Raw genomic sequence first — 13,446 nt, 5'->3', positions numbered from 1 at the left:
CCTCTCTGTAGCTGCTATTTGGGCAAATAATGTTTATGCAGCAATTTTGTTTTCTTGAGCTAAAGGCATAATTTCCTGTTGCTATTCTCATTTATGTACTATCGCTGTGTATTCAGCTAATGTTTGCAAAGCGAAAGACCCCTGTAGTACTCCCTTATCTATATTGGCCATATGATAAGGGCAGGGTGGGATAAGTTGTAAGAAAAACATTGCACACAGATAATTCCTTTCTAAATGTTCTTCAGGCTTTATCGCTAGGTAAATTGCAATAATCCTAACATACATGTATGGAATTGATATTGTTGTTTGATATTTTACCACCTTGCAGTATATGGACATGGACAATTATCTTTATTTAGGCAGTAAAACAAAGTAATTGTCAAAATTTGCTTTGCCATTGATGCTTGAGAGGTGATTGCAGCCATGTTAGTGCACTTGCAACGAAAACAATTAAATACTATCCGTGATACCTTTATTAACACTAACATCCAAATTTTCAGTACAAGCTTTTGGGGTGTCCCCTTCCAAGCAGTTCTCTATGTTTCTTTGCATTAAGTGTTTAGTAAAGTTTAAATCTAATCAGATTTTCTGGGTTCTTCTACTCCTTTCTTTTCTCCATGTGTACACAGAGACTGTAATATGCCCATGCTAATCTATTATGCCCCTTTCACATGCAGCAGAATCCGTCCAAACGGATCCGCCTGCTCGGCAGTGGATCTCTCCACTGATTCCCTCTGTGCAGGCGGATGACAGGTCTGTGTCTGCTCCACTATGCAGAGCAGACACAGACACAGCTCGCTGTTCTCTATATTCTCTATGAGGTGGTCACATCCAAAAGCCAGGAGGCTACATCTGAATACAACATTCAGAGCATTTAAACCCCTATAGAGCAGAAAGGGGAAATCTTGCAGTTTTTCCACAGTACAGTGCCTTGAAAAAGTGTTCAAACCCCTTAAAATTTTCCACATTTTGTCATGTTACAACCAAAAACATATATTGTATTTTATTGGAATTTAAGTGATAGGCCAACACAAAGTGGCACATAATTGTGAAGTGGAAGGAAAATAATACTGTAAATGGCTTTCCAAATATATAAATATATTCCTATATATGTGAAAAGTGTGGTGTGCATTTGTATTCAGCCCCCTTTACTCTGATACCCCTAACTAAAATCTGGTGGAACCAATTGCCTTTAGAAGTCAATCAATTAGTAAATAGAGTCCACCTGTGTGTAATTTAATCTCAGTATAAATACAGCTGTTCTGTGAAGCCCTCAGAGGTGTGTTAGAGAACCATAGAGCATAAACAGCATCATGAAGGAAGGCCAAAGAACACACCTGACAGGTTATGGATAAAGTTGTGGAGAAGTTTAACCCCCCTGGAGGTATTCCCAAGTCTGGCTCAGAGTGAAAATTCAGTACCATTAGTGGTAACCCCGAGCCAGACTCGGGATCACATCACTGGATCCAGGTTGAGCTTACTTACCTTATCCCCTGGATCCAGCGATGTCCCCCGCACAGCGAGCGGCTCGTCCTCCGCTCGATGTATCACATCGCCGGGCTCCATTCCCTGCGAGCGTAGCGACGCACGGGGACAGAGAACGGCACCAAATTCAAAAAGTAAAACACACACATTACATACAGTATAATGTAATCTTACAGATTACATTGCTGTATGTAATTATTTCACATCCCTTTTATCCCTAGTGGTCTGCGCAGTGCCCTGCATGTAGTTTTATAATATAAAAACTATTCTTTCTGCCTGGAAACTGGAGATTGTCCATAGCAACCAAAACGTGTCCCTTTACATGAAAAGTGGTTTTAGACCAGCTAGAAAACAGCGATAATAAATTAGAATCACTCGCAAAATTGAGCGATAGTGATTTGTGGGGAGATCCGTCATCAAATATTGAAAAGAAATGACAGTGACAATTCTGCAACTGAGCAAATTTCAGTGTTTTTGATTTGATTACATTATTGAATCATTTTTATTATTATTATTTGGTATAATTATTTATAGTTATTTATTATATTATAATTTATGATTTAATTTTTCAAACTTTATCATACCCGGGATGTCTACTAGACTCTGGTTTGGACAGATTTAAGTGAGTTATTCCTAAGAATTACAGGACTACAATATAAAACACCAAATTTTCATGCAAAATAATTGTATCGCTTTCAGGACCTAAAATCTGAAATAATCATACTGCCAGGGAGGTTAAAGCAGGGTTAGGTTATAAAAAAATATCCCAAACTGCAGAGATCCACAGCTCAGGAGGGAGAAACTGTGCACTCCACGAATCTGGCCTTTATGGAAAAGTGGCAAGAAGAAAGCCATTGTTGAAAGTAAGCTAGAAAAAGTCCTGCTTGCAGTTTGCGAGAAGCCATGTGGGGGACAAAGCAAACATGTGGAAGAAGGTCCTCTGGTCAGATGAGACCAAAATGTAACTTGTTGGGCCAAAAGCAAAACGATATGTGTAGCTGGAAAACCAACACTGCACATCACCCTGAAAACACCATCCCCACCATGAAACATGGTGGTGGCAGCATCATGTTGTGAGGATGCTTTTCTTCAGCAGGGACAGGGAAGCTGCTCAGAGTTGATACGAAGATTGATGGAGGCAAATACAGGGCAATCTTAGAAGAAAACCTGTTAAGCCGCGTACACACGGGCGGACTGTCTGGCCAACTTAGTCCGTCAGACAATCCGACGGACAGTCCGTCATACTTTCGAATGAACGGACTTGACCACACACGGATACACAAACAGTCCGTTGAAAGCTTGCGCGATGACGTATACAGCACGTACGACGGGACTAGAAATAGGAAGTCCAATACACAGCAATGCAACCTTCCGCCGTGTAAATCCTTTCTGAGCATGCGCCATTCTTTTTCCGTCCAACTAGCCTACTCACGAGCGGACTGTCCGCTGAAACCAAAGTATGACGGACAATATTACGGAAATTCCGAAATACTTAGTCCGCCAGACTGCACGCTGAAAAAGTCCGCTGAAGCCCACACACGAGCGGACTGTCCGCTGAAATGTGTTTCGACGGACTAAGTTGGCCAGACAGTCCGCCCGTGTGTACGCGGCTTTAGAGTCTGCGAAAGATTTAAGACTGGGGCGGAGGTTCACTTTCCAGCAAGACAACGACCCTAAACATACAGCCAGATCTACAATGGAATGGCTTAGATCAAAGCCTATTCATGTGTTAGAATGACCCAGTCACAGTCCAGACCTAAATCCAATTGAGGATCTGTAACAAGCCTTGAAAATTGCTGTTCACTTATGCTTTACATCCAATCTGACAGAACTTGAGCTATTCTTCAAAGAAGAATAGGCAAAAATGTAACTCTCTAGATGTACAAAGCTGGTAGAGACATCCCCAAAAAGACTTGCAGCTGTAATTGTAGCTAAAGGTGGTTCTATAAAGTATTGACTCAGGGGGACTGAAATGCATGGCACACTTTTCACATATTTATTTGTAAAAAAAAAAATGAAAACCATTTGTAATTTTCCTTTCACTTCACAATTATGTGCCACTTCGTGTTGGTCTATCACATAAAATCTTAATAAAATAAATTTACGTTTTTGTTGTAACATGACAAAATGTGGGAAATTTCAAGGGGTATGAATACTTTTTCAAGGCACTGTAGTGTACATAGTGCACTATGAATTGTGTGCACTGGCTGCTATTTAAAGGCCCATTGTTGGATTTTAATGCATGTAATTCCCTATAATAAAAGTAATGCATGCCCCCATCTCAGTGCTGCAGTGAAGTGCAAATTTGAAAGAACAACATGTTCATTATTTCTGCATTTTAGTGCTTTGGGAGGACCACAAAAGTCAATGGCAATGCATGAAAACACATTACATGCATTTTGATGTGTTGAACACAGGTATTGACAAGCCTCGAGCTTCCATCCACTTCAAATTCTGAAGTGAAAAAGGAATTTAAAACAATTCATGTTGAAGCAAACTAGAAATACACAGGGTGGGTGCAGAGGGGTGCTGCGGCAATAACATACAGTTGGTCCAGATGCAATTGAAACAACTTTTATTGAGGTCAAAGTAAAACAGTTCACAACAAGCAGAAGGAAGCCCAACTGGAAACACTGATGGATGACAGCAGTGTGTAATGGAGCAGGTCTCAACTGAGCTGACAGTGTCTGTCTTGAGGGGCGGAATGTGGCCTGGCCGGTTGAGCCCAAGTGGAGAGGTTTCCCGGAGGAGTGGGGGATTCCTATGCATGCCCTACTCATCTGGAACCTTTCCCTACCCCTAATACTGCCCCTGACAGATGTATGACCTTTCCTTAAACTATCCACACACTAAATCTGCCCAAACCTAGGAGTCAGGGTCCTAAATAGACTTTTCCTGACCCAAGATGGCCACCAGAGTCACATGGGCTATCAGCATCCAACCAGCTCACTACCCCAGCGAGCCATGAAACCATAGAGGAACCATGTTCCTCCTGACTTCCTCTCCCTCTATAGTACTGCTGTATTTGAGTGCCATCTGCAGTGGAGAAAATAGACTGCACCTACCTATATGCCTAAGGCCCCTCTATGAACATGCATATATAGGCAGGTGCAGTCTGTAGTCACCACTGTAGATGGTGCTCAACCACAGCAGCAATGCAGTAGGAGGAGAAAGTTTTGGGTAACATGGTTCCTCTATGATTTCCTCAGTCACATGAAGACAGCTATCCAATTGGATGCTAATGCCCCATGTGACTTCGGCAGACATATTGGGTGAGGGCAGAGCCTATTTAAGGCCCTGGCTCTCGGCTTGGTATGCAGGTTCCCGTGGTAGATGGTCCAAAGAAATGTGGAAACTGACACTGAATCTTCTTTTGGGTTATTTATTTGAAACACAGAGTCTTTAGATAAAGGGTAGAGCAGGGGTGTCCAAACTTTTTTCAAAGAGGGCCAGATTTGATGAAGTGAACATGCTCGAGGGCCGACCATTTTGCTTGACATTCTTTAAACCATTAAAATTCAGTCTAAGTGTGTTCATCCGAGCACTAATACACGGCCCAACAAGAACTCTCTTGCCTTTTTGCTGTGTGTGGTGAACAGATGAGCTCGGGTGTGTTATTTGGATATACTGTATTTAATCGGCTTATACCACACACCTTAACTTTAAAAAGGAAGTCTCAGGAAAAAAATAAAATAAAATCTTACATTTTAAATAAAGACATGTGAAGCAAAATAAGGGTCAGTGCCCATCTGCAGCCCCCAGCGTATTGCCATGAATGCAGCCCCCAGCGTAGTGCCATGAATTCTGCCCCCAGCGTATTGCCAGGAATGCAGCCTCCCCCGTATTGCCATGAATGCAGCCCCCAGCGTAGTGCCATGAATTCTGCCCCCAGCGTATTGCCAGGAATGCAGCCTCCCCCGTATTGCCATGATTTCAGCCCCCAGCGTATTGCCATGAATGCAGCCTCCCCCGTATTGCCATGAATGCAGCCCCCAGCGTATTGCCATGAATGCAGCCTCCACCGTATTGCCATGAATGCAGCCCCCACATTGCCATGAATGCAGCCCCCACATTGCCATGAATGCAGCCCCCACATTGCCATGAATGCAGCCCCCATATTGCCATGAATGTAGCCTCCATATTGCCATGAATACAGCCCCCATATTGCCATGAATGCAGCCCACACATTTCCATGAATGCAGACTCACCATTGCCATCAGTGCAGCCTGATTCATGTCCCTCTGCAGCGTTGGAGGAGACAGGGAGGCTTATACCACACACCTTAACTTTAAAAAGGAAGTCTCAGGAAAAAAATAAATTAAAATATTACATTTTAAATAAAGACATGTGAAGCAAAATAAGGGTCAGTGCCCATCTGCAGCCCCCAGCGTATTGCCATGAATGCAGCCCCCAGCGTATTGCCATGAATTCAGCCCCCAGCGTATTGCCATGAATTCAGCCCCCAGCGTATTGCCATGAATGCAGCCCCCAGCGTATTGCCATGAATGCAGCCCCCAGCGTATTGCCATGAATGCAGCCCCCAGCGTATTGCCATGAATGCAGCCCCCACCGTATTGCCATGAATGCAGCCCCCAGCGTATTGCCATGAATGCAGCCCCCAGCGTATTGCCATAAATGCAGCGCCCAGCGTATTGCCATGAATGCAGCCTCCCCCGTATTGCCATGAATGCAGCCCCCAGCGTATTGCCATGAATGCAGCCTCCACCGTATTGCCATGAATGCAGCCCCCACATTGCCATGAATGCAGCCCCCATATTGCCATGAATGCAGCCTCCATATTGCCATGAATACAGCCCCCATATTGCCATGAATGCAGCCCACACATTTCCATGAATGCAGACTCACCATTGCCATCAGTGCAGCCTGATTCATGTCCCTCTGCAGCATTGGAGGAGACAGGGAGGGGGGCGGGACGAACGCCGACAGACATACAGGAGAAACTTCTGTTTCTATCGATGGCCTCTTTAATTGAAAGTCCCGCCTCCTGTGATGGACAAAACGGTTGTCCAATGGCAGAACATGACGGGACTTCCTTTTACACAGGACGCTGTCCTGTATCCACGGCACTCGTCCTGCCCCCTCCATGGCAGCCAGCATATCTATCTTTTGTGGCCCCGGCGATCGGGGGTTCGTTGGGGGCCACAAAAGATATATATGTGAACATGACCAGACGGGCCGTCCGAAACCGGAACGTGGGCCGCGATTGGCCCGCGGGCCGGACTTTGGACATGCCTGGGGTAGAGGGTTAGGATTAAGATCAGGTACTTTAGACTGCAAAAATGGAAAGTCTCTTATAGGAAAAATCCAGAGAATAGCAACCGTTTCACAGCTGGATTTTACAGCCCCCGGATAGACCTCCTCTCACTAGGCCTAGCAGCCGGTAGGGTGTTAAGCAAAGTCTCTGCCACAGACTTGAGCGTAGGATATTTGAGAAAGTCTCTGCCACAGACTTGAGCGTAGGATATTTGAGAAAGTCTCTGCCACAGACTTGAGTATTACTCTGGGACATAGACAAATTTAAAGAGCTATCATACGGTACCAGTATCTCTCAGCCTATCCGGTGATACCGTATGAGTGTAGATCCATGTAGTGTCCTTCAACTAAGCCTCTAGGCCCCTTCAGAGAAGCCAGCCTTGCACACGGCCTTCTCCTGAAAAGTCCTCCCCTGGGGTTTCTCCAGTTGCTGGGCCTCTCCCTTAGATGAGACGGCATCGGACCACCTTTGGATCAATAGGCCCCAAAATCCATTCAGGCCTGTCCCTGCAGTTGCGTTGCCTCGGGCCAGCCGGCCCCCAGACTCGGGATGCATGGTTCCGCACCCCAGGCCAGGAGGGCCATGGGGCTGGTCAGGAGGACAAGAACCAAACAGACAGAAAATAATCTCTGGAACAGAACCCCGAAGGAGGTAATGTCAGTACCTTAAATACCACCTCCCAGAATGCACAGCAGGAGAACACTCCCACTGGGCTGGTTCCGGAAGAACAGTGGCATGCAATACACCCAGCTAGACTGCGTTCTCCTCTTGCCGAAGGTGACAGCAACACCTGCGGTCAAGGAGAACTCAGTGAAACCCAGTTAGACTGATACTAAAACCAGAAATGTCGAAAATTAGCCCCAAAACCCAACTGTGGTTTCAGGAAAATTGACTTTGAAAAAAACCATAGCGCCTACTCATCAGGAGCCAGCGCTACACATAGTTAGTAAGGTTGAATAAAGACACCAGTCCATCCTGAGTGAGTGTCTACAATTGTCCCTATCACTGTACATTGTACATTCACATCGGTCCCTACAGTAAGTGTCCGATTATTAAAAGTCAGCAGCTGCAGTATTTGTAGCTGCTGACTTTACATTTTTTTTTTTTTTTAACGGGAACTCCTCTTTAAAGAAAAAGCCAGTTGATGTATAAAAACATTAAGAACATTAAGATCTGCATTACTAAGATGTTTGAGTAATCTGACATTAAACTGCTTGTAATGTATATGTTCAAATATACCATCAGCTGCACAGCTCAGTTTCCAGTTTTCCTTCCAGTTTTTGCGAATGGTCGATGCTTGCTCCAGTTTCCTCACCGAAGCACTTCACCCTGAGAATTGTGTTGGGATCTTAAGACTAGCAGATGCTCATTGCCTGGAATCTTTAAAGCTGCAAGTTCAGAACTACATAATCCAGAACTTCTCCCAGGTTGTAAATTATGAGGAGTTTCTAGAACTACCAATTGACATCCTTAATCACATTCTAAGGAGTGATGAACTTAATGTGACAGAAGAATCACAAGTGTTTGAGACTGTCATAAACTGGGTGTGTTATAAGCAACCTGAAAGAATTACACTTCTTCCAAAAATGTTGGAATACGTTCGTCTTCCCTTACTGGACCCCTGGTACCTTGTGGGCACAGTAGAAGCCAATGCATTGATAAGACAATGCCCTGATGTATTCCCGTTAATGCAAGAAGCACGGATGTACTATTTGACTGGAAATGAGGTAAGTGACTCTTCCTTGAATCGGTTATAGGTTTATATTTAGACCATACATTTTCATCTCTTGTTCATCAAACCTGTAGGGCTTATTCTGCTCCAGGCATAGATATATGTGAAGAATGATATATGCCACCCAATTCTCACCAATTATATGACACCATTATCACCACAATGATTAAACAAGTGAAAAGTACATGAAAACAGTACCTTAAGGGAGATTTTCAAATCAATCAGCAATGGCAAATTAAAGAGTCCCTCCCTTTCTATCAAACTCAATCAGCTATGGCAGATGGAAGAGTCCCCCCCCCCCCCCCCCTTGGACCACTTCCTACCAAATGGCCACAGTTCCTTCCCATGCTATTTGGTGAAGAAAACTGTTTATATTGCAATGATGTTAACAAAATATCATACAATTCTTATTGCCTAAACTCTGGAAATATTAAGATATTACAACACCATTTTTTAGAATGGGGAAGTTTATCAGAAAGAAAGATAAAACAGGAAGGATGTGATGAGCCAAGAGCTTGTCAGTTGGTTGTAGCCAGCATCTCCGTTTTTGTTTCCGCAGTAATCACTTATGTGCCTAAAACAGGAAGTGAGAGGAGATCGTTCTCCTGAGAATCTAGAGAGATTTTTTAGCAGACAGATTTCAATGCAGTAACTACATTTTTATATTAAAGAAACTGCAAGGCAGGACGTTTGACTTTGAAAAACACAAATACACTTAGGAGAATGTTATAGGTATACTTGTGTTATGCTCATTGTGATTTTAATAAAGTTATATTATAACCAAATGGGAAATTTAGACTTGGTAATTTGATCTAATGCCGCATACACACAACCGGACTTTTCGACGGACTTGGCCCGGCGGACAATCCGATGGACTTTGCACACACACTATCACTCGAAAAGTCCGATGGATTTGAACGTGATGATGTAGAATAAGGAAGGAAAGGACGAACGGATTGTCTGCTAAAAGCCGAGTCCGGTGGACAAATTTGAAGCCAGTCTTATTTCTAGATCCGCCGGACTTTTGGGAAGAAAAAGTCTGCTGGAGCCCACACACGATCGAATTGTACGACGGACTCTGGTCCGCTGGACCAAGTCCACCGGAAAGTCCGATCGTTTGTACGCGGCATAAGGATGGAGAGTAGGGATAAAATCAGTACATCTGGTATGTGGTCTAAAGTTGGCCATAGTTGTTGTCTTTGTGACTGTGAGTAGAGATGGGAGTGCCTGGGAAAAACAGTTTTTGCCACATTTTTTTAAAGCCTTTTTTTGTATTTTTTCTGAAAAATTAAAAAAAAAAATCCTTTTACAATTATAAATAATATCTATGACAAGGAATTCAAGCTATATAACATGAAGACCTTAATGAAAGATTTCTGATACTTTATGTAAAATCTAAAATGATTGCAAGTTCTCTCTGCTGAAGACAAGCAAATCCTGGAATACAATTCGGCCTCTTGCACATCGAGCTTGAAAACGCTCAGTACAGCATTTTTTTTACTGATCTAAAATTCAGCCCATTGTTAAGGATGTGCCTGTACACACAGCAGAGTAACAAGAATCACTGAATATTGATCAGTAAAATTAAAAAAATCAGAGCCAATCAGTATTTTTGTGTGTATATTTGCAAATACATGCAAATGCTCACACGTATGCATGCATAAGTGTAAATGCCATGCTTCCTGCTTGTGTGTGGATACTCTCAAATACTCATAAATATGCGCAAGTGATCTACAGACCATCCTTGCATTTTTTCTGCCAGGAATGTCTAATGCTCATACATCAGTACAATGTGCAAGAGGCCTTCAGGTAACACTGTACTTCTCAATTCAGTTCTCAAACAAGAGAAATGTGTATTTCTGCCACTGGGGGGCACTTCAGGGGAAAGGCTCCAGTTTGCCGACAGTTGGGCAAACTCTGTACCTCCTACAGTTGATTGTTGGGATACAGTAAATGATAGTTTCTGTCCTCCTCTCAGGCCTTAGTTGACAGGTAAACTTGTCTGACAAGATAGCTTATCTTTTTTAACCGTTAACCACTTGCTAACGGTAATAACTTACATTTAAGGCAGCAAGGTGGCATTGCTGTGCCAAATCACATAGCTAGTATGTGATCCGACACTTTCGGGTAGGGGGCACATATGCGCACCACCGGTGGCCCTCTCCTGCTGTGATTTAACACAGCGGAAGCTGATCATTGGGTGCTGCGGACTTGATGTCCACCGGCACATGCACATTATTAGGCAGAGAGCCAGAACAGTAAGCTGCCTATGTAAACAAGGCAGATCACCGTTCTGACAGGAGAGAAGGCATAGATCCTGTGTCTATATAAAGCAGGAACTAAGATCTATGTCTTTCCCGAGTAAAATTACCTCTCACTGTACACTTAAACACTGGCTAGGAACACAGTTAACCCTTTGATTGCCCCTGATGTTTAACCGCTTTCCCATGCAGATATCATCTAGATACGCTTATTAGGATTTTTTACCAAAAATATGTAGCAGAATTAATATTGGCCTAAATTGATGAAGAAGATTGATTTAAAAAAAAAAAAAAAATATTTGATATATTTTATAGCAGTAAGTAACAATTATTGTTTTGTTTTGTTTTTTCAAAATTGTTGGTCTTTTTTTTTTGCTTACAGTGCAAAAAATAAAAACCTCAGAGGTGATCAAATACCACCATCTAATACCATAAGAAAGCTCTATTTGTAGAAAAAAAGGACATAAGTTGTATTTGGGTACAGCATTGCATCACTTCTCAATTGTCAGTTAAATTAACACAGTGCCGTATGGCAAGAAATGGCCTAGTCGGGATTGGGGGGGGGGGGGGGGGGGTTAAATCCTTCAGAGGTCAAGTTGTTAAATTATTCCTATTAATGTTCACCACCATCACAGCATATTTACCTATAGTCTGGTCAGTAAATTGTTTTTTCTTTTCCTCCACTCTGTAAATTGGTGGGAGCAATATCTAAAATTTGAAAACATTTCAACAGTACAAATTCAGCTAAGAGCAAAGCTAAAATTTGCAAATATTGTGAGAAGAACTATTCTTTTCCAAATGCTACAAGGATGACAAAACACACCCTTTATACCAGAGGCGCCCTAAAGACATTAAAAATACATTATGGAATGAAATGATGAGGACCATAATGAAAGTAAGAGTAGCTTTTCCCTACAGAGTTATCATTCCAGAAACACTTTCTGCTGCTTCTGGATGATCACAAAGTGTTTCTTCACCAGCAGCATCTTCAAGTAAGGAAGTGACAGTCCTTGTCATTCCTTTTGTAATATAAGAAAGTTTTTTTTCTTATGTCTTCAAAATTTCCAGACAGGTTACACCTCTAGGTATGAGTGATTGTATGACAGTGGTGAGTGTGTGTAGGGGTTCATCTGTTTTTTTGTCATATATATTATTCATCCCTTATCAGGATCAGACTGGGAACCTGGGGACCTGGGGTCCATCAGAGGAAGTGAAAAAGATGTGCATGCAAAATATTGGCATGGCTAACTATGAGGGGCATGGTTCAACAGATGCAGCTTACTCCATGTCTGTATAGAAATGTAGATCTAACATGAGAACTTGTGTTTTTTATCATAAAGATTTTGTTTTTGTTTTTAACCACATCTCACCTGGCCTATAGCAGAATGATGGCCGTGGAAGGGGATCAGTTATCCTGACTAGGCATCATATGACATCCAGCAGGATAAGCACTCGTGTGCGGCCTCGAGGGCATACAGCGCGGCGATCCGTAGTTTTGCGGTGTATTGCTCTGACATACCGCATCTCTGATCATGGTAAAGAGCCTATGATGTAGGCTCTTTATCACATAAGCAGCTGTGTCCAATCACAGCTGGTCACATCATAATCAGGAAGTGGCGTTTATCGGCTTTTCCTCTATTCACATTGACAAAACGCGGGTAGAGAAGAGTTGATCAGAGGCTCTCCAGATAGGGGAGGTCTGCACTGATAATCAGCACATTGATTATCAGTGCAGACCCATCAAGGTTGCCCACAAGTGTCCACCTAATGTGCCAACCCGTGCCCACCAGGGATTTCAAGCAGTGCCCACCAGGGATGCCAATCAATGCCCTTCAGGAATGCCAATCAGTGCCCATCAGTAATGCCTGTCAGTGTCTCCTCATCAGTGCTGCATATTAGTCCCTCATCATTAGTGCTCATCAGTGCCACATCATCAGTGCCACCTCATCAGTACCCATCAGTGCCCATCAGCGAAGGCGAAAATGTGCTTATTCACAAAATTTTATAAAAGAATGAGCTTTTTAAAGTTTTCAGTCTTTTTTTTTTGTTTTTTAGAAAAAAATTTAAAACCCTGGGGTGCTTAAATACCACCAAAAGAAAGCTCTATTTGTGGAAAAAAAAAAGATAATAGTTTCATATGGGTGCAGCATGACCGTGCAATTGCCATTCAAAATGCGACAGCGCTGAAAGCTGAAAATTGGCTTGGGCAGGAAGGGAGTGAAAGTGTCCATCGTTGAAGTGGTTAAGTAACATGATAGCTGACCAGGGGAGGGCTGGCAGTCTTAGGCCAGGGGGGCAAGTCCAGTCAAGTGGCCCATTGAACCACCGAATCAGCTCACTGAGGGCTCCATTCAAAGCAGAAGAACCAAAATGCAATGCGGGCCCATTAGGGGCACCAGGGCGCCGCCCCCTCTCTCCTCTCCACCCCCTATATGCATCTTGCTGCAATTCACCTGCTGCCTGACCCACCACTAAGATAGGGTAAGTGGCAGGCATGCAGCGGGCGGGTGTCCTCCCAGATCAGTCCGCTCCACTGACCGGGGGAGTCTAGGGGGTGGCTGTGTGCATATGTGCTGCTGGCCGTGCGTGCAGGAGGGGGGGGATTGGTTGGGCTAGTCCGCTGGTGGGGGGGTGTTAGATAAGTCCGCTGGTGGGGGAGGAGGGTGTTATCTAAGTCCGCTGGTGGGGGAGGA

General features: G+C 43.5%; 1 protein-coding gene across 1 annotated transcript in view; it reads left to right on the top strand.

Annotated features, from left to right (window-relative positions):
• Positions 1–13,446, top strand: part of KLHL6 (kelch like family member 6) — a 109,226-nt gene that overhangs the window by 27,593 nt on the left and 68,187 nt on the right. The window contains exon 3 of the mRNA XM_077488370.1: positions 8,038–8,487. Coding sequence (XP_077344496.1) covers positions 8,038–8,487 — 450 coding nt within the window. The remainder of the gene's footprint in view (positions 1–8,037; positions 8,488–13,446) is intronic.

The sequence above is a fragment of the Lithobates pipiens genome, unplaced genomic scaffold, assembly GCF_037356315.1.
Source record: "Lithobates pipiens isolate NorthernLeopardFrog02 unplaced genomic scaffold, aLitPip1_a1.2 Scaffold_18, whole genome shotgun sequence".
NCBI lineage: Eukaryota > Metazoa > Chordata > Amphibia > Anura > Ranidae > Lithobates > Lithobates pipiens.
Note: the sequence above shows the minus strand (reverse complement) of the source record. Positions and strands in the feature narration are given on the sequence as shown.